General features: G+C 41.3%; 1 protein-coding gene across 1 annotated transcript in view; it reads right to left on the bottom strand.

Moving 5' to 3' along the window:
* The window catches only part of BMP2K (BMP2 inducible kinase), a 111,717-nt gene extending 97,239 nt beyond the window's left edge, over window positions 1-14,478 (bottom strand). The window contains exon 1 of the mRNA XM_081130313.1: window positions 13,804-14,478. Within this exon, the coding sequence (XP_080986439.1) occupies window positions 13,804-13,975 (172 nt within the window). The 5' untranslated portion in view covers window positions 13,976-14,478. The remainder of the gene's footprint in view (window positions 1-13,803) is intronic.
* Between the last annotated feature and the right edge of the window lie 4,732 nt (window positions 14,479-19,210).

Here is a 19,210-nt window from a genome sequence, read left to right as displayed (position 1 = left end):
GGAAAATATCAGTTCAAGGAGTTTAAAATATCTTCCATTCCATTTTTTTTTAATATTTGATAATATTATCATCTATCTCCTCAGAGAAGCTTTCGGAAGCTGTCAAGTTCACAATGGCAGATACAAGTTTTCCAAAATTCTACTTTTCTTTTGAAAGCTCATATTCCACCATTAATAACACTGTCAGTTGTTTTCTTTGAAGTGACAGGCTCACTTCATTAAACACCCAGCCAGATATAAATGAATAATCATAGTTCGTCAGTCATCTTTTCAAATAAAACATGGTGTTCCATGAAAAAAAGTAGCTATTTAAGGACACAATACAATCGCCCAAGTGCTTTTCCTCAATTACACTCCCACACCTCATTACGCAGCAAGTGCTTTATGTATACTTCTCATTTCTTCACATATTAAAAAAAAAAAAAAAAAAATGCTTGCAAATGGCCAATAATAAGCACAGGAAAATTCATTTAATGTCACTTATCTTTAGGAAAATCAAATCAAAACTGCAATGATAAACCACTTCACACCCATTAAACGGCTATTACAAAATTTTTTTAAAAAAGAAAATAGCAAGCGTTGGTGAGGACCTGAAGAAACTGGAACCCCTGTACACTGCTCGTGGGAATTTAAGAGTGCAGCTAATATGAGAGACAGTATGGAAGGCCTTCAAAAAATTAAAATAGAAGTATCATATAATCCAGCAATTCCACTTCTGGGTATATACATACCAAAAGAAATAAAAGCAGGGACTGAGCAGATATGTGTACACTCATATTCACAGCAGCATTATTCACAATAGCCAAAAGGTGGGAAAAACCTGAATGTGTCCATAAGATGAATAAACAAAATGTGATATATACATAAATAGAATAATATTCAGACTTAAAAAGAAAATTCCACAACATGGAAAAACCTTGAAAACATTATACTAAGTGAAATAAGCCAGACACATAAGGACAAATGCTATATGATTCCACTTACATGAGTTATTTAGAATAGTCAAATTTATAGAAACAGAAAATCAGGGGCTGGGGATGGGGGGAATGGGGAGTTAGTGGCTAATGGGTACAGAGTTTCAATTTGGAAAGATGAAAAAGTTCTCTTGATGGATAGCACTGATGGTTGCATAACAATGTGAATGTACTTAAGCCACTGAACTGTAAACTTAAAAAGTTAAAATGGTTAATGTTATGTTACATATATTATTTCCACAATCAAAAAATAAAAATAAAAAAAGACATGTACTTAAGGGCCAAGATTGATAAAAGACTTTTTACTGCTTCATTGAGGACATTCTAATGAAAGCTGAGTTTATGCAACAGTGAAAAATAAGTACAATGGCTACAAATACAGTTTGGTGCCAACTGTCTTGGTTTGTGTTAAGGTACTAGCAGTTTGAACCACTAACCACGACTGCTTTTGAATCACCAGTGCAAATGCCAATACAGCGTAAGAAGCAATTATGTCTTAGGAGTATTGTAAAAATAATTTTGGCCTGATAAATCCCCTCAAAAGGCCTTCAGGTCCCCTCCCCACTGGACCCACAAATCACACTTTGAGAACCATTACTGAAGCCTATTCTTTCAAAAGTCAATGACAGAAGGAAAAAGATACCAAGGTCACAGAAATTTTATTTTTGCTTTTGTTTGTTTTATCTTTTCAGATGAGAGAAACAAACAGGCTTGTATATTGAGCAGGAATCAGATATGGTAAGTATTAAGGAACAAGTAAGAAACAGAAGAAAATCAAATAAGCTGATGCAGAAAGAACGGGAGCGAGAAGGTAATGAGGGGCACAGCCTCTAAAGCTGGAAATGAGGAGGGAAAGACATTAGAGGTGGATTGGGGGTGGGGGTTGCACTCTAAGTCCTAGGGATGCAATGAACAGCATGGGGACTATAGTTAATAATACTGTATTATATATTTAAAAGTTTCTAAGACAGTAAATTTTAAAAGTCCTCATCACAAGTAAAAAATTGTAACTATATCCACATATAACTATATCCACATACGATGAATGTTAACTAGACTTACTGTGGCTATCATTTCATAATATAAAGAAATATCAAATTATTATGCTGTACACCAGAAACTAACGTCAATTAGATCTCAATTTTTTAAAAAGCTCTCTATAGCCCAGCCGCCGTGGCTGAGCGGCTGAGCAGCTGAGCATCGACCTATGATCCAGGAGATTGAGGTTCAATTCCCAGTCAGGGCACATGCCCAGGTTTCGGGCTCGAACCCCAGCAGGAGCCGTGCAGGAGGCAGCCTATCAATGATTCTCTCATCACTGATGTTTATCTCTCTCTCTCCCCCTTCCTTCCTTTCTGAAATCAATAAAGACATTTTTTAAAAATAAATAAAAAGCTCTCTACTTAGAAAAATACAGATAATAGATAAATGCTTCTTGATAATGGGGATAATTCCATAGTTTAATGATATTTAAAATTTTTCTCTTCTAATACTGTAAAATCATAGATCAATCACCATTCTATTTTAACTTTTTACTTGCATGTGTACAAAAATATGCAACGTGTATCATAGAAGTAATGTCAGGTCATTTTTAAGAAAACTGTTTTAAGATGCCATTGGAATTTATTTTCACTGCAAAGACTCGAAGTTTAGTATTCCAGGTTTAAGTCAAATGCATTTGTACTATGGTCTAATAAAACTCTGGAAGAACCTTGTTTCTTTATTTTAGTTTGACTAAATGTAGCACAAATTTGTTAAATAAAATGCAAAAGGGATTTGGTATTAAAGCACCTCAGACTCCAAGCCTTAATGTTTTCATAACCTTGAACTAGGAACAGAAGAAAGTAAAGAATAGTAACTCAGCTATTTCTCTTCCTCTTTTCGCTTTCCTTCAACCCTACAGGAAGTAGTAGATATTGCTATGCTATATTCAACTGAACAAGCTAAATTAATGTGATTATATGTTTACAGTTCACAAATAAATTATTTCATTTAGAACTGGACCTTTCTAGACTGAGACAACAGATTAATTTGGGGGAAGCTGAAATTTTAAACTTTTTAACATTAATCTTGACATCTTAAACAACTGTAACACATAACTAGATGGCCTTAGGAAAGAGCAAAGTAAGAAAGTTTTAACTCAAAAATGTTTGAGAATCCCCTTTTCATCTCAGACTCCTTAGGCACCCATTAATACTCCAGCTACCTCCAGAAATTAAAGTCCTCTCATCCTTTAAGCCTGCTTGAAGTCCCCACTCCAATCAGGGGCAAATGCCTGTATGTACACACGATCCAATTAAGTGGGAGAAGTGCTAGATTAAATTCGTGCAACATAAATTCTGCCCTCCACAACCAATACTACAGTGTGTCTCTAGGTTCACCCCTTACTCTACTTTCTCATAGTTAAATGAAGGAATTTAATTGGATATTTGCTACAATTATGGGAGATTTAGAGACACTAGAAATTTAAAATAAAGACTGTTGTCCTGGCCGGTGTGGTTCAGTGGTTAAAGCGTGTGCCCACACACCACAGGGTGGCAGGTTTGATTCCTGGTCAAGGCAGATACCTGGGTTGCAGACTGGATCCCCAGCCAGGTCGGGGATCGTGCAAGAGGCAACTAATGGATGTGTCTCCCTCACATCAATGTTTCTCTGTCTCCCCCTCCTTCCTTCCCACTCTCTCCTTAAAAAAAAAAAAAAAAAAAAAAAGGAAAAAATTTCCTCAGGTGAGGATTAACAAATATAAAATAAAAATTGTTATTCCAATAATACCAACTCCAATTAATATTTAGAGCATTTTCTGAAAGAAGGCTGAATAGGTCTTACCCTTCATTCAGTCTTGTACACCACCCACTACCCCCATCCCTACCATCCCTATATTTATTCTTCTAAAAAGCAAACAGCAGTAGGATTGACTTCACAATATCCATAATGGCGCATCACCATTTTTTGAAATACATATAGTCTTTATTAGAAAGATAGCCACTTCTCCAAGATGAGAACAAATTTGAACCTTGAATCTGTAAAGAGGAGCGAATTTTCATGGTAGAAATGTATGGGGCATTAAATTAGCTATATCCAACTTTCAACAGCATGGATGCATTATAGCAATTTGCAAGCTCATTTCCAAAATTCCTATGGACAGGTTACTCTCAGCAAAGTGCCATACAAAGACACATTTTTTAAAATCCATAGATTTGCAACATTTCTTAAATTCCTACTTCAGTGAGATGAAAAACATAAAATCCATAAGAGCTTCTTTGGGTTGAAAAAAACAAAAAACAACTATCACTTTGGACTGAGATCCGTAGAACTTTTCCTTTGGATTGTATAAACAATATTTTGCTGAAAGATAAAAAATTAAACATTTAACAATCTAGTTAACTATTCACTAGGATTCAAATTGGGCTAGTTTTAAACAAGAATCTCTCTATCTACATTACTGTATACACTACCAGTTAATTATCTTACCAACTTCAGTTACTGATCACTCATTAAAAGCCAATGCAAAGCTGGGCATACACAAAACCTACTTCTGGAAAACTAGCTCAAAATCTATGTCCTACTGAGTAGCTTTTTTTTTTTTTTTTTTTTGTATACAAAGAATAGACCATTAACATTCAGTAGGAGAGATTCTGTTATGCAGCCCAGAAAATGAAAAAGTGGGTCATGGCCAGTAATGCACAATCCCACTCCCTAGAAAAACAGTCCTCACAACATTCACTAAGTGAAATATTTTACTGTACTATGTGTACGTCATTTTAGTACTATCTTAATGATTCCAGAATGAATAGTAAAATCTAGACTAAGTACTGACAATCTCATTCAAAAGAAAATACTTAAGTATGTAAAAAGGTCTAGCCAATGACCCAACCACAAAAAAAATTAAGGAAAATAAGTAAACACAGTATTTGGGCAGGGGAAGTGGTGTGATGGAAGCCTCTCTTCCAGAAAACCAAAGAATAAATAGAAGAATGTTGCGGGTGACGATAATTACTTAACAAAACTGCACAGACTTAATTTGCTACCCTCTTACAGGGTAATTTGCCAGGCTTACAGATTTCCTTATGTAAAAGAAAATTCAGTATCTCCCTACCTAGAAAATGAGCACCTCCAATATCACACAGACTAGTCAGAGGGGTCCTCCAAAGTAATAGTCACATGTTTCCTTCCTCCAGCCATGAAGGAGATGAGATCCCCTTCTTCTTAATCTCTCATTCTCTTAGATACCAGTTGTCCCATTAAGCCTTGGTACTGTCAGCCACTCACAAGAAAGCCATGGCCAGTTGTACATTTCCAATATTGTTACTTTCTTAAGATTAGATACTCAGAGCATATACTTTTAGACTTGTTCAGCCTGCTCTCTGTTCCACAGCAGTGGCTTTCTTTAAAGATTATATAAATCAAGGGAACTCAGGCTAGAACATTTTTGAGAGTTATGCCTAACAAGAAGAGCAATGCAGTGCCCATAAAACAAAGATGTATTATCTGTATAATCATAACAGAAATGAAACAGGCTAGGAATCAAAAAATAATTCTCGTAGTATTTTTTCACCCATCTAGATAATACCACACCTACATTATCATCAAATATCACTATTGTTATTTTAGTTTTTATAAACTAAACAAAACTTGAAAAACAGAGCAAACCTGTCCTAAATATCAACTGAACAGTTGGATATGTCAAAAATAGTTGTTATCCAGTTGTTTCATCGTAAAAGCGGACCTCTGACTGCTTTCCAATTCAAAACTCAATCTCTTACAAATGTGCTGAATACCTATCAAGTGCAACACTGCAAGAGGTAAAAGATGAATATAAGCCAAACCTTAACGGAGCTTTTAATCTTGCAGAAGAGGAAACTTTTTATTGGATATTTTATTGGAATAGAACAAAGCTGTGTAAAATAAATGCAATATGAGTAACAGTTGCTACACTAGACATCAAAGGAAGGCATAATTACACTCATTTGGTTGCTAACAGGGTTTCACGGAAAAAATAAAGATTGCAAGAAAGTAACTATTTTAAATGTATCCTGCAAGGTCCAATTTCAACACAGCTGGGGCAGGATACTGCACTCTAGGCAAATGTAACAATATAAACTGAAAAATGGGAATGAGAAAGCATAAGAGAAGTGCAGAGAATATCAAGTACATATACAGAAATATACATATAGGATTGGAGTGAGAGATTAAGGATGGAGTGGTGGGTCAGGGTCACAATGCAGAGGGCCTTGAATCCCAAGTAATGAGTTTGTATTTCACTTGGACAGGCAAATAAGAGGGTGACATGTTAGAGGTCCATTTCAGGAAGAATAAGCTAGAAGGAATACAAGACTTGATTTGGTGACTAAAGAGCCTTACAGGAGAAGAGTCCACATGAGAATGTAATTCTCAGAGAAGTGTTAAGCACCCAAACCAGAGCTGACAGCACTGGAAACAAAAGTAATTCTTCACATATATCATCATGGGTAAGCACTCTATCCATAAACTCACTCAGAAAATATTTCCATAACTCTTCTTTATATATTCTTTCCAAATAAAAATTTGAAAAACAAGAAAGTATCTTACTTCCAGGTATCCTCCAAATTACATATATGAGTCATGTGGAGAACACAAATTAAGTGACAAAAAAGCAATAAAGGTGGCATATCCTTTGAAACCAAACAGTACTCTGAAATGCCACACAATTTTATTTGAGCGCTCATCCCCATATCTCAAGGGGTACCACACAAGGCAACTTCTTCGAAAAAACTTGTTCCCAATGATTAAGAAATAACTTTATACTGTGGGTTAAAAAATATATTGCTAATCCATAGTGAAGCTTGTTAAAGAACTCCAATGCACAATAATCAAACACAATCCTTCCAATATGGTCCCAGTCTTAAAACTTCATCTTCATCCCTCCCCCTTCCCCATGCGCCTCTTCCATCAGAAGGAAAGCTCAGAATAAGTTTTATAGGCAGAATCAGAAAATGCTAGAAAAAGATGTTAGATTCGTCTTTATCCTAGTTTTTTTCTTGAGGAAACTGGGATCAATATGTCACAACTCAAGTTAGTGGCAGAACTAGGATCAGCAGCTGGCCCAACTCAAAGTTTTGCCTTTTCTTTTAAAAGTTGACTCCAAGAAGGCACCATTTCAAAGATTTAATAAAATGTTAAAATAAACAAACTAGTAGTGACAATTGTTTTATATTTTTAAATAATATCTATTGCAAAATATCTCCCTAAATGCTACATCCCTAACTATGCCCTTAGTGTTATGGAAATTCTATGAGACGAGGACAAACTAGAAATTCCAAAAACAAAATCTCTGTGGAAAGACCCAACTACCACTTTCCTGCAGAGAGACATGAAACTGTTAGCAGAAATGTGCTGACTGACCCTATCTGTAAAGATGACACACAGAGAGAATCTCCAAATTAACTAAGTGCCCAACTATGCAAAACAGCTCAGTCATTAACCACTCAACTTCCCAAAACTTAGTCCCTAAAAATAGTAGTAGGCTTGTGGGTAGATGAATGGTTCAGTTCTCTGTACGGATACAGTATAAAACCAAGGAATAAGCTCTCTCAACCCCTTGCAGATGAAACCTTATGCAGCTTTGAAATTGCCCTTCTGAACTCTTAATTTCAGAATTCCAAGTCAAGGCTTTAATAATTTTGATAGCTACCAAATGTGTTCTAATAAGTATATTTCTCACCAAAAAATGGGAGAGAAGGCGTGAAAGAGAACCAAGATAATATACAAGATTAATAAAGAACATTAAAGAAGACGAGACTCAATGTAAGGACAGACAGTCAATTCTACCTTCTAGCATGTTCCTTAATTCTAAGGGCATCAAAGACCATTTCAAGTTTTCCCTTCTGTGGACCCTAGAATGGAAAGACACTAACAACTATTAATTTATTTCCATAATTTTTAAAATGGTCAAAGACAACTTTTCCACTCCTCAGCATGAGAATGTCAGTATTAACCACACAAAGTTGACTATAGCTAAAAGCAAGAAATTTGGCATGGTAGTGAAATTTAGCACTTTTACTGGAGATAAATGTATAATTTCCACTACATTTCTCTGAAATAGTAAAAATTGAGAATTTCAGCACTACAATCCTGTCCTTGAATAAAACTGCCACCTCTATACATATATCAGTAGACAATCAAACGGACAACGTAGGTGCTATCCCTACTATAACATAACCCAAAAGAAAAGCATGTCGATTATGTAATGTCCTTTGCTACCAATTACCTTCCATTTTATTATGAAAGCATATGCTGCTTTCAATGTCAAAATTCTATATAGCTGATTGAAACAAAATTTTTGTGGGGCTGACTGTTATATAATAATTATATAATTAATATTATGCTGATGTTTTATGAATATAAATGTGATATTTAATACAGAACAAATGTAATACCTAACCTAAAAGCAAGTGACTACAACTCCAGAATCAGATTTCACCAAAAACTTACAACCAAATCTGAACCTAAAATTGATCCATATTTATTGAGAGATTTGGCATACACAGGTAGGCACACATTATTTTGTTAATATCACACATTATCTATTCATCTTAATCTTCATGATAGATACTAACTCCATTATATAGAAAAAGAAACTGTTTTTTGAGAATTTAATTCAACATCAATCCTCTGCCAGGGCTTTAAATAACAGCCATATGCTCACTAAGCAGAAGTACTTGTCCCTAAGCCCAGACACCTTTGCTGAGCACCAGACCATATACTCAACTTCCCACTTGCCATTAACTCCCAGGTATCTCAACTAAACATGTCTGAACTACTAGATATCCTCCAAAAACTGTTCCTTCTTCTCCCCTCTTCCCATCTCGGCAAATGGTACTTCCATCCAAGAGTTGCATAAGCAAGTCATTGTTCATGCTTCCTACAACACCCCCACCCTCCAACCCACCACACATTCTCATTCAAGCATTATAACATTCATTTCCATCCGCATTCCCATCTTAATCACCTAACTTGTACAGCAATAGCCATGATCTCATGAAAATACAAATCAGAGCATGTCACTGTCCTAATTTAAATCTTTCAGTAGCTTCCCATCAAATTTTAAGACAAAATCTAAAATCTTCAAGTGGGATAAAAAGACCTGGATCGTGGTCACCTCCCCAACATCATCTTGGGTCAATCTTCCACGTGATACATTTACTGCAGTTCACAGTTCTGGCATATTTCAGTTCCTGAGACTCCTCCCACATGGGACTTTTCATGGCATACTCCACACTACCCCCACCTCCACACCTCTGCCTTTACCTCACTTTCCTCAGAGTTCAGATTTCTGCAAAAATGTTTTTAAAGGCTTCCTTTACCCTCTACTATAAGTGAGTCAGCTTTCCTCTCGTGTAATTATCAAAATTGTTAACGACATTAACTTGGTGACTTTTGTTTAACATTTATCTTCCACACTAGACTGTGTTTCTCAAAGCCAGAGAAATACCTGTGTTGTTCTTCGCTGTGTAAATAAAACAGCACGTGGTACAGAGCAGAGCACGGCACACAAAGGCAGTTAGGGAGTAGCAACAGTTGTTGATACTTTTATTCAATCTTCCCCTTCTGTCCTCTCTGAGAACTTTAGCTTACAAGTTACTGGAAAGCCACAGATGATTTCTGCAAATGAGATATACTTAAATCCACCATTTTCCTACTAATTTATGTCGAAAATCAAATGTCCTTTACTACTTTCCTGTAAAATTAACAATGAGAACTTATTCACACTTAAGTCTAAATTTGCTCAATCTAAATCGTTAACTCTGAGAGCTACCACATTGTTACAGAACTCTGTAGTAAATTCCTGGTCTCAATTAATGACAGTGCCACCAATCCCCATGCCCAGGTCAGAAAGTCTTACCAACCCAATCCTATTCGAAATACCATTCCTGTCTAGGCCCTGTATAACTTCATGGTTAGATTATCTCAAGAAATTATGGGCAGTGCCCCCGTCTCTACACTAACCAGTTAAGTTCACTTTGTACCAAAAACATTTAGAAAAAAAATGTCTCCTACTCAAGAACCAACTTCTTCCCATTACCAATCAATATTAAATTCCTCTGACTAGCACTGAAGGCCTATGGAGACGTGATAAAAAAGTCAGTACTGTGAACTTGGAAGAGAAACGCTGAACTACATATGCTTGACAATTTGACACTTTCAAACTAAAACGTACGTATGTCTCTATCTCATTTCTATGACCCAAAGTTGAATTTGGTTAGCATTCACTCCTGAAACTAAACTATGTTCGAGAAAAGAAGAACATGAAAATGCCCCATTATAAAATACCAGCCCTCTAAACTTTGAGCAGGAACTAAAAAGGTGCAAATTGTCAGCATTTTCAAACATATGTACTTAACTAGAAAGACGTTATGATAAAAGCATATATTTCAGAAAGGAAACTACTCTGACAGTTTAGATATAACATACAACATAAGTATACGTACCAGACAACCTGTTTATATTTTTAAAAATTAAATATGTATAATATATAAACATACATGTATGTACATTTGCACATAAATATGCATATATAGTTTATCTTCATTATTTGAGGATTCCATATTTGAAAAGTCACCTACTTGCTAAAATTTATTGTATCTCCAAAATCAACACAATACCCCCAAATCAATACAATGGCACTTTCAAAGTTATTTGCACCCACATGCATAGTGAAAATTTTGAATAAGCCAGCTGGAGTCAAGGTGATGCTGTGCCTTCTGGTTTCAGCTCTCATACTATAAAAAAGTACCCTTTTCAAGATCTATTTAGTGTCATATTTTGCTCATTTTTGTGCTTTTTAAAAAATTTTTTTTGTTAATCGCCACCTGAGGGTATTTTTTTTCCATTGATTTTTTGAGAACGGAAGGGAGGGAGGGGGTGAAATAGAGACAGACAGACATCATTGTGAGAGAAACTCATTGACTGGTTGCCCGTGGCACTCATCCAGGCCAGGGCGCGAACCGGCAACCCAGGTATATACCTACATGACCGGAATCGAACTCAGATCCCTGGGTGTGCAGGACGATCCTCTAACCACTGAGCACCCCCAGTCAGGGCTCATTTTTGTGCTTTTTATTGGTGATTTTATTTTTTAAATGTCTCCCGAGCATAGTGCAGTGCTGTCTAGTGTTCCTAAGCACAAGAAGGCTGTGATGCCCTTTACTAAGAACACACATGCATTAGCCAAGCTTCATTTAGGCATGAATTGCAGTGCTATTGGCCATGACTTTAATGTTAATCAGTCAACAATACATATTAAATAAGGGTTCTTTTAAACAGAAACACACACAAAACAAGGTTATGTATTGATTGGTTGACAAAAATGTGAAGAGGCTTGCAATACCCTAACCCAGTATGTCACCTAAGAGCAATGGTTCAATATTCGCTAATTCACTGTTTACGGTGACTTTATAGAATATAACTATTGCAAATAATTAGAATAATATATATATACGTGGAGAGAGCGCAAGAGTGCGTGCGCGTAAGCATGCATGCGGGCCAGATTTTATGAAGCCTCAAAGACACTACAAAGATCTTTCTAAGCAATCTATGTTGGCAGTAGAGTAGCAAAAGCACCTCAGGGCACACCACCTACAGGGTCTTGGTCCCTGTGTAAACAAAACTGACTTAAAGCAAAAAATATAAAAATCTACCAAATTTGTTTTTTGGTCTTTGTTTCTACTCCTTTTCCCACTTAATAGTATACCTCTCCTCAATTCAGGTCCTCTAAACTCTAATGCCTTTTCAGAAGCACTTGCCCTAATCTTATAATCAGGCAAATGTATCTGTCAATTATTGAATGATCATTCTTGAATGTGAACCAGACTTGTGCTTAAATATCCTGCTTAAATTGTGGCATTGCTTACTTGAAAAGAAGAGAGGATATTAAGTATCTGAAATAGGAATAAATTATCAGAAACAAAAAGTAAACCAAATATAATTTTAGTTGTGTATATGCTAAAGAGAGAAGGAATACACAAGGCAAGGAAGCCTAGGCCTCAGCCTCCCCTCCAAGGAAATCTGAAGCCTAGTCCCAGGAGCTGGGGCGCTGGGTAGCAGAGTTCCATCTTCCAAGAGTTTCTTCAACACTTGCTTCCTCCTAGCACTTGATTACAGATTATTTCAAAGAGAAAGGGAAAATCAGTGGAACAACATTAGTGATTGAATTTTAATTTTTTTAGTGCTTGAGCACTCTGCTTCAGAAATTCTTCATTTTTAATTTCATTTCCCAAAATTACTTATTTTGTATTGAAAATGACTTGCTTAGGGTAAAAATGACAGGATATGCTTAGAGCAGAAGCTACAAAACCAAAGTCTAGTTTGATGAAATGTAATGCTTTCTTTCTATTTAATAGAAGACGCATCTGCAATTTAGTGAAATGAAGTGAGTGCAATACTACTCCAGCCACACTTCAATTAGTTAATACAATTCAAAGACAGAAGTATAACATGTGTAGGAACAGCCCTGTCTTCTTAAAACCTACAACTCAATCTAAACCAGCACTTGAAATTCACATACAATAAAGGGCTAGTACATTTTAAAGCACAGTATATCTATCACGATTAATCACTATATTCATTCTTTTGAGAAGCTAAGGATCCTTCTCCCACCTCTCCAAGGCTCAGCTAGGATCATTATTAGGGGCATGTTTTGCAAAACAATAACATCCACCTCTAAATAAGTCAAACTTTCTTTCCCCTTAGAATATTTTATAGACAAAAACCTCCAGAGTTGTCTCTTGCACTAATGTGTATAGTTTATGGCACTTCGCAAACAAAAACAAAACCAAGTGGAATCTCAGTCTACGGTCTTCAAACATCATCGTCTTTCGGAGAACCAAACCGACTCTCTTCACATTCCTTCCCTCTTAACCTTGGAACTTATAAGGGCGGTTTATCAACCAATTATTTCCTATGCATTGTTTAACGTACTTCTTTTGTAACATGATTTTGCAATTAAAAACTCAAAGGTCAGTGAAGCATGTCATAAACAAGGGGAAGTATTTTCTACAAGCCAATTATACAAACAATACAAAACTAAAGTGCAGAATCTTTTCTTTTTAAAACGGGGTAAACTTTTTTGTAAGAAGACCTACAACCGCTGACGTAGCCTGCCTGGTAAAGATAACGAAGGACCCAACAGAAAACTTCGCAAGCGCAAGTTAAACCGCTTTCATACCACCTTTTAAAGGATTACCAGAGGGACACGCCGAAAGGGCATGAACAGAAAGATCCCAAATAACAAGATGAAGAGACTTCACGTTTTACCTGCTCGCCCTCAGACACCTACTAACTGAACTGGGGGCAAATGATCGCCTCCAACACACGCACAGGCAGAGATATTGTTTTCCAACTGATGGCAGAGCAGGAGCAAAACCGGGTCCCGCGCCAGGGGCCCGGGGTCCCGTGCCCGGCGGCGCGGGTGGAGACGAAGGACGAGGCCGGTGCCCGCGCCCGCCGGAGCCGCGGCCGGCAGGGCAGCGCCTCGACCCTGCTGGGGCCGACCCTCCCGTCACCCTCAGGAGCCCGGGCAGAGCCCACATCACTCGCCAGGACGTTTTCTATCTATCTCCTCGCGCCAAGAAGGACTGAAAATGACAAACTCCACGAGCTGCCAGCGGCAAGGAGCGCCGGCTTCAGAGCGAAATCCCGAGTTACTCCTCAGGAGCCCCGCCGGCCCCAAGGGGACGCAGAGCGCGAGGGAAAGCGAGCCGGGAGCGCGACCAGAGCGGCGGGGACCCGGGAGGCCGCCGCCACACCCAGCCCTGCCTCACCTGCCCGCCCGAGCCCCCCCGGGCACCCGTACCTTCGGCGAGCGACTCCTCCAGGGTGACCTGGTAGCGGCCGACCGCGAACACCCGGACCCCCACGGACGAGCTGCCGGAGCCGGAGCCGGCCCCGGCCCCGCCGGCCGCGCCCGCCGCTCCGCCGCCGCCGCCGCCGCCCTCGGACTTGGGCATTCGAGAGAACTTCTTCATGGTCCCGCCGGCGCGCTGCAGGGCGCTGGGCGCGTGCAAGGGCGAGCGAGGGCGAGTCCCCGGCGCGGCGCGGCGCGGCGCGGCGCTGAGGCGGCCGCGAGGGGATGGCGGCCCTCGCCCGCGCGAGCGTCCTGCGTGCCGCGGCCCGCCGAGCCTCACATCCCGCGCGCCACAGCGCACTGCCCCGGCCCGCCGCCCGCTCCGCGGCTCCGCTGCAGCTGCCCGGCTCCCGCAGAGGGCGGCGGGGAGGGCGGGGACTGGGCGGAGCGCTGGGGGGCGGGCCCGAGTGCGGGGGCGAATCCCGAGCCTCGGCGAGTGCCCCGGGCGCCCCCGCCTCTCTGAGCGCCCGGAGCGCGAGCCCGGGAGGAGGGCGTGAGGGAGGGAAATGGAGGAGGGGGCGGGGCGGCCAGCACTCCTGGGCTGAGCTGGACCTCCCGGGGCGCGCACTGGCACGGCCGCAGCCCCCGCCGCCGCTACAGCCCGGGCCGGACCCACGCCGCCCGCCACTCGCGGCCGTTGGCGGCGCGGCGCCGCAGCCAACGGCTCTCGGAGGCCCGGCGCAGGCGCGTCGCCCGCGCTGCCGGAAGTGACGGTTCCGGCTCTTGTCACGTGGAGGGGGCGGGGGAGGTGATTGTGGGGGTTGAGGGCCGGGAGAGGGCCGGTGTTCTGGGTCTGGGGTCCCGCTGGGAGGGCAGGCCATACCCATGGGACCCCGGCTTCGCGCAGGGAGCCGGCCCGTGAACCGCTGCCCGCGCGTGGCGTGTTGTGTCATCTCCACTAAGCGTTTGTCGCTCTGGGGACTGAAAAATGCCGCCGCCAACTTTGCCCCGGCTGAGGAACTTTCGCTGCCCAGCACCTCAGCTCGTTTTGCCGACCTTCCCCGGAGAAGCTCCTTCCGCTCGCCCACCCCGAGCGCGGGAGGGGGGAGCGGTTCCAGTGACCGGCTCCCGAGGCGGTGTCGCCCGAGCGGGCGCGGGCGCTGGGGAGCGCGGCGCGGGCCGCGGCCGAGGAGCAATGGGGACGCGCGCGGGCGCCGTGGGCGGCCGCGGGCCGGGCACGCGGGGTGTGGAGGCGGGTTCCAGGTCGGCACCTGCGGCCAGGAGAGCCCAAGGGGCTCCCGGGCCGCCCGGCGGGCTGCGGCAGACGCGGGGCTGCGGGGCCATCCGGCCGCCTAGTCCGTCCTTCGGCGGTTCTGGAGCAGCAGGTTTGGGACGGATCGCTGCAAAACAGGAAATTCACAACTGTGGGGAGCAAACCCGCATTGGGTTCTCGCGCCCCCCCCCCCCCGATTCCTGAAACAAAAAGATTTGCCCACAAAAAAAAAAAAAAAAAGGCCCTGTTGCTTCCGTCTCAGGAACCGCGGGAGTCTGCGCCTTCGCGGGAAGCAGGCTAAACGAGCGGGGGCTGCGGGCGCGGGGAACGGCGGCGGGGCCTGTGGGCGGGGCCCGCGCCCAGCGCCGCCCCTCCCCGCGCGCTCCGCGAGCACCGCCGCGCCCGGGGCTGCGGGCTCCTGCGAGGCCACGAGGCCGGTCACTCTTCTAATGTGGCATCGCCCAGATGTTTGAAGTGCCGGCCAAATAACTTGTGCCTGTAGGACTCCCGTACGCACCTTCCACGAACTCTCCCGCCCCATTTCTTTAGCCAACTTTTTAATGAGATACAGGCAGAAACGTTAGGAAATGTGCGGAGGCAAAAAAAACACACACGTGGCGCTTCAGCGTCGTCCATTCTTTCCTCCGCTTCGCTGTTTGAGGAGCAACTGTTCCTCCCAACCCCACAGCAGAGCTCTGGATTTAGGCGTTTTTGCCGCATAAGCCGCCGGGCTCAATGTCCACCGGGAGACTGACCGTGAAGGCGCGGCCCAGGTCGGGGAGTGGGTTATACGAGGCCCGGTGACCGACGCGGCGACAGGCGGGGATCGCCGTTCAGAAGCAAGCTGCCCGTTCTTGCCGTGGGGACCCAGTGTGGGGTCTCATTCCCACGACGTCCGAATTACGTTTTCTCAGGCAGATTAAGGAGAAACTGAGTCATGTCCTACAACTCAAAACCAGGACGAGCCCAGCACGCAGTCTGGGCCTCATACAGCGTCCCCTGATCACAAGAATCAGTCTCATATGGTCAGTTTGGAAGCCAATTTACTGTAACTGCTAAGCAAGGAAACTTCTGTGTACCCACGGAGCCTGGTGTCCAACGTGGAGTCCGTGATTAGTTTAAGGCACAGAGACCCCCACACACTCCAAAACTTGGGTAACACCCGGCATTGTGTTCTTTCATTTTTCACCAAGCAGGTAATAAAATTCGAATAGCCTCTGACCTTCACAGAATGTTAGCTGCACAATATTCTATGACGGGTAGTAACAAACATACAACTAATAACCAGAATGCCGAGCATTTATGAAACGCTACTACTACCAAAAGTTTTTGTTACCTACTATCAAATTGTATCCTTCCAGCAACTTTGTGAGTTAAGAATGAATGTCCTTAAACCAATTTGTAGGCAGAAATTGAGATACTAGGGGCAAACTGTTAATTAGTAGAAAAATTATATTGAGAATTACAGTCGTTTAGTTTTGCACTCATTGTCAGACCGTGGTCATAGAAGAACACCCAATTTGGCTTTCTGATGGGAAATAAAACCTCTAGGAAAAAAACGTATGGATAATGTAAATTATGACCATCTCAAAAACTGTCGAGTTGACCTACAATAAGAACCCAGATATAGAATAGTTTAATAAAGGTAAAATAAAAATTACATTCCAATTTTCAAATGTTTGTAGCTGTACTGCTGTACAAGTAGTTGGGAACTAGGCACTGAACTTTTTTAAATTCTGACATTGGTTAATAAAATTATATAGGTTTCAGGTGTACAATTCTATAATACATCATCTGTATATTGTGTTGTGTGTTCACCACCCCAAGTCATGTCTTTCCATCACTATCCCCCTTTTACCCTCTCCTCCCTACCCCACCCCATTTCCCTCTGGTAATGACCTTACTATTGTCTGTCTATGAGGTTTTTAGGGGGTTGTTTGTTCGTTTTTACTTAATCCTTTCATCTTTTTCACCCAGCCCCCCACTCCTTCCCCTCTAACAGCTCTGAGTCTGTTTCTGTTTTGTTATTTTGTCATAATGAACTTTTAAAAGACAAATTGCTTCACTTTGCAAGGTTTCATGTTACACTATTCTGATAAAATCAACAGATCATTATAGCTAACTAAAGAATCCTGAGACCCTTAAACAAGAGGGATTTTGACAATGAGGGAAGGGAAGATTATATTTTTATCTTCTACTGGAAAACTATAACCATTCTTGTTACTCTGAGGCCTCACTTATTTTGCACTAAGGTGGCTCTGAAAGACATACATGGAAAGTGAGAGTGACTGACATTAATCAAACAAAATATATTTATCTTTAAAGGCTTTGTTCAGTGCCATAATTACCTTACAAGTCATCACTTCCAATGCCTGATGAATCATTTTTTCTTGAAAGTCAGTGTTTTTCTTTGATGATGTGCCTTTTATCATTATTAGCCTCATAATGTTTTACTATTAGAAATATTATTGTCCTTGCCTAACATTATTGCTTTATACCGAGTTAAATGTCCAAATCTTTGCTTTCCAAAAAAGTAGAAGCCTTAAAGTTAATTAAAGAATATATGTCTCATTATTAAAACAATTGGCTTTTTATATCACTGATATTTAAATACTCTATTAGAGTACTCCACATTATCACTATACCTTAGAAGTTTTATATACATCTAAGAAAAATCAGCCTCATAGTATGGTTTTAATATGAAGCTGCTCACAAATACTCTTAATTGGAAAAGTAACTCATTTGACATGAAATTTTTTTTATGATAGAATTTTTCCTACAACTTGACCATGCTTATAAAAGACTTCAAGAGGTAAGGTACTTCACCACCAAGAGAGACACTTGGATCCCCCACCAGGTGAATGGGTTCCACCAGGTACACAGCACCTCAGCCTCACCCCTCATGGCGGGGATATCTTTCTGCCTAAAGAAGTTATTTGTCCTAAATTGGGGATTATAATCGCATTCCTAACCTCTGTCCTAATTTCCTTCCTATGGCCAAGGACTACCCTGCTCCCAATTACATTTATCTAAAACTTTAGCAGAGTGTAAAATAAGAACTCATTCTGATTAGGCACCCGTGATGTACCAGAGCTATTCTAAAGTGCATTACATGTATAAACTCAGTAAATCTTCGTAACAATGCTATCTAGATAGCATTTCAGATTATTATTCCTACTTTGTAGATGAGAGAATACTGATGCACAGAGAAATTAGGTTATGTGACTTGCAACAATGTTCAAAACCAGGTAATATGGCTCATAGCTCATGCTCTTAGCCTCTACACCATGCAGACTTTCCTGGAAACACACAATAAGTGATATGATAGCTGCAACCTGAGGTAGTAGGGTCCCCTCCTATGCCTTTTGGCCACATCACTCACCTAATAGGAGTGTGCTTCTAGAACTCAGGGAACCTTATAATAAGTGAGAATTTCTTTTCATTCTGATTAACCAGGTGTTGTTTTTTTAAACTTGACAAATACTTGCTGAATATCTACAATGGGTAGATATTCTGTGAACTGAGGTGGTGACTGGGCAAGGAAAAGTTGCATAAGGAATCAGGGATTCAACAAGTTTATATTCTTGGGGAGGAGATACAAGTATGTACACAACTATATAATAAAGTCAGAGGGAAGACTGAGAGTGGAGATAGAGTTGACTGTAAGCTCTGTACAGAAGTGATGAGCTCTAAAGTTATGCTATTATTGTATGTTGCCTTCAAACCTCCTGGCAGTATGGTTGGTGTTAGGAGCTTAGAAACTTCTGGGGACAGAAAAGCAGCTTTTCTGGATTTGGAAGCAGGTTAGCAGTTCCCATGGAAAAGTCCTGAATTCTGTCTCAATGTGCTGAACTCTACACTTCCATAACATTCACATATATCCACATGCAAAATGCTATGCGAGTTACTGTAGAGGGACAAAGAGAAGGAAGGATTGCAGCTAAGTTCAGCTTCTATTTCAACCATTTATCAAAATTCACATCCTCTTTTACTCAGACTTCTGCCAACTGTGATAGAGACTATTTATTTAACATGTACAATGTGCTAGACAGGGTGTGAACCAATGCACAATAGAGCCCATGTGGTATGGTTAAGAATCATGGAATTTCAGAGCTAGAAGTTCATATAATCAAACAGAGCAAC

The sequence above is a fragment of the Miniopterus schreibersii genome (assembly GCF_964146895.1).
Source record: "Miniopterus schreibersii genome assembly, chromosome: 1".
In the NCBI taxonomy this organism is placed as follows: domain Eukaryota; kingdom Metazoa; phylum Chordata; class Mammalia; order Chiroptera; family Miniopteridae; genus Miniopterus; species Miniopterus schreibersii.
Note: the sequence above shows the minus strand (reverse complement) of the source record. Positions and strands in the feature narration are given on the sequence as shown.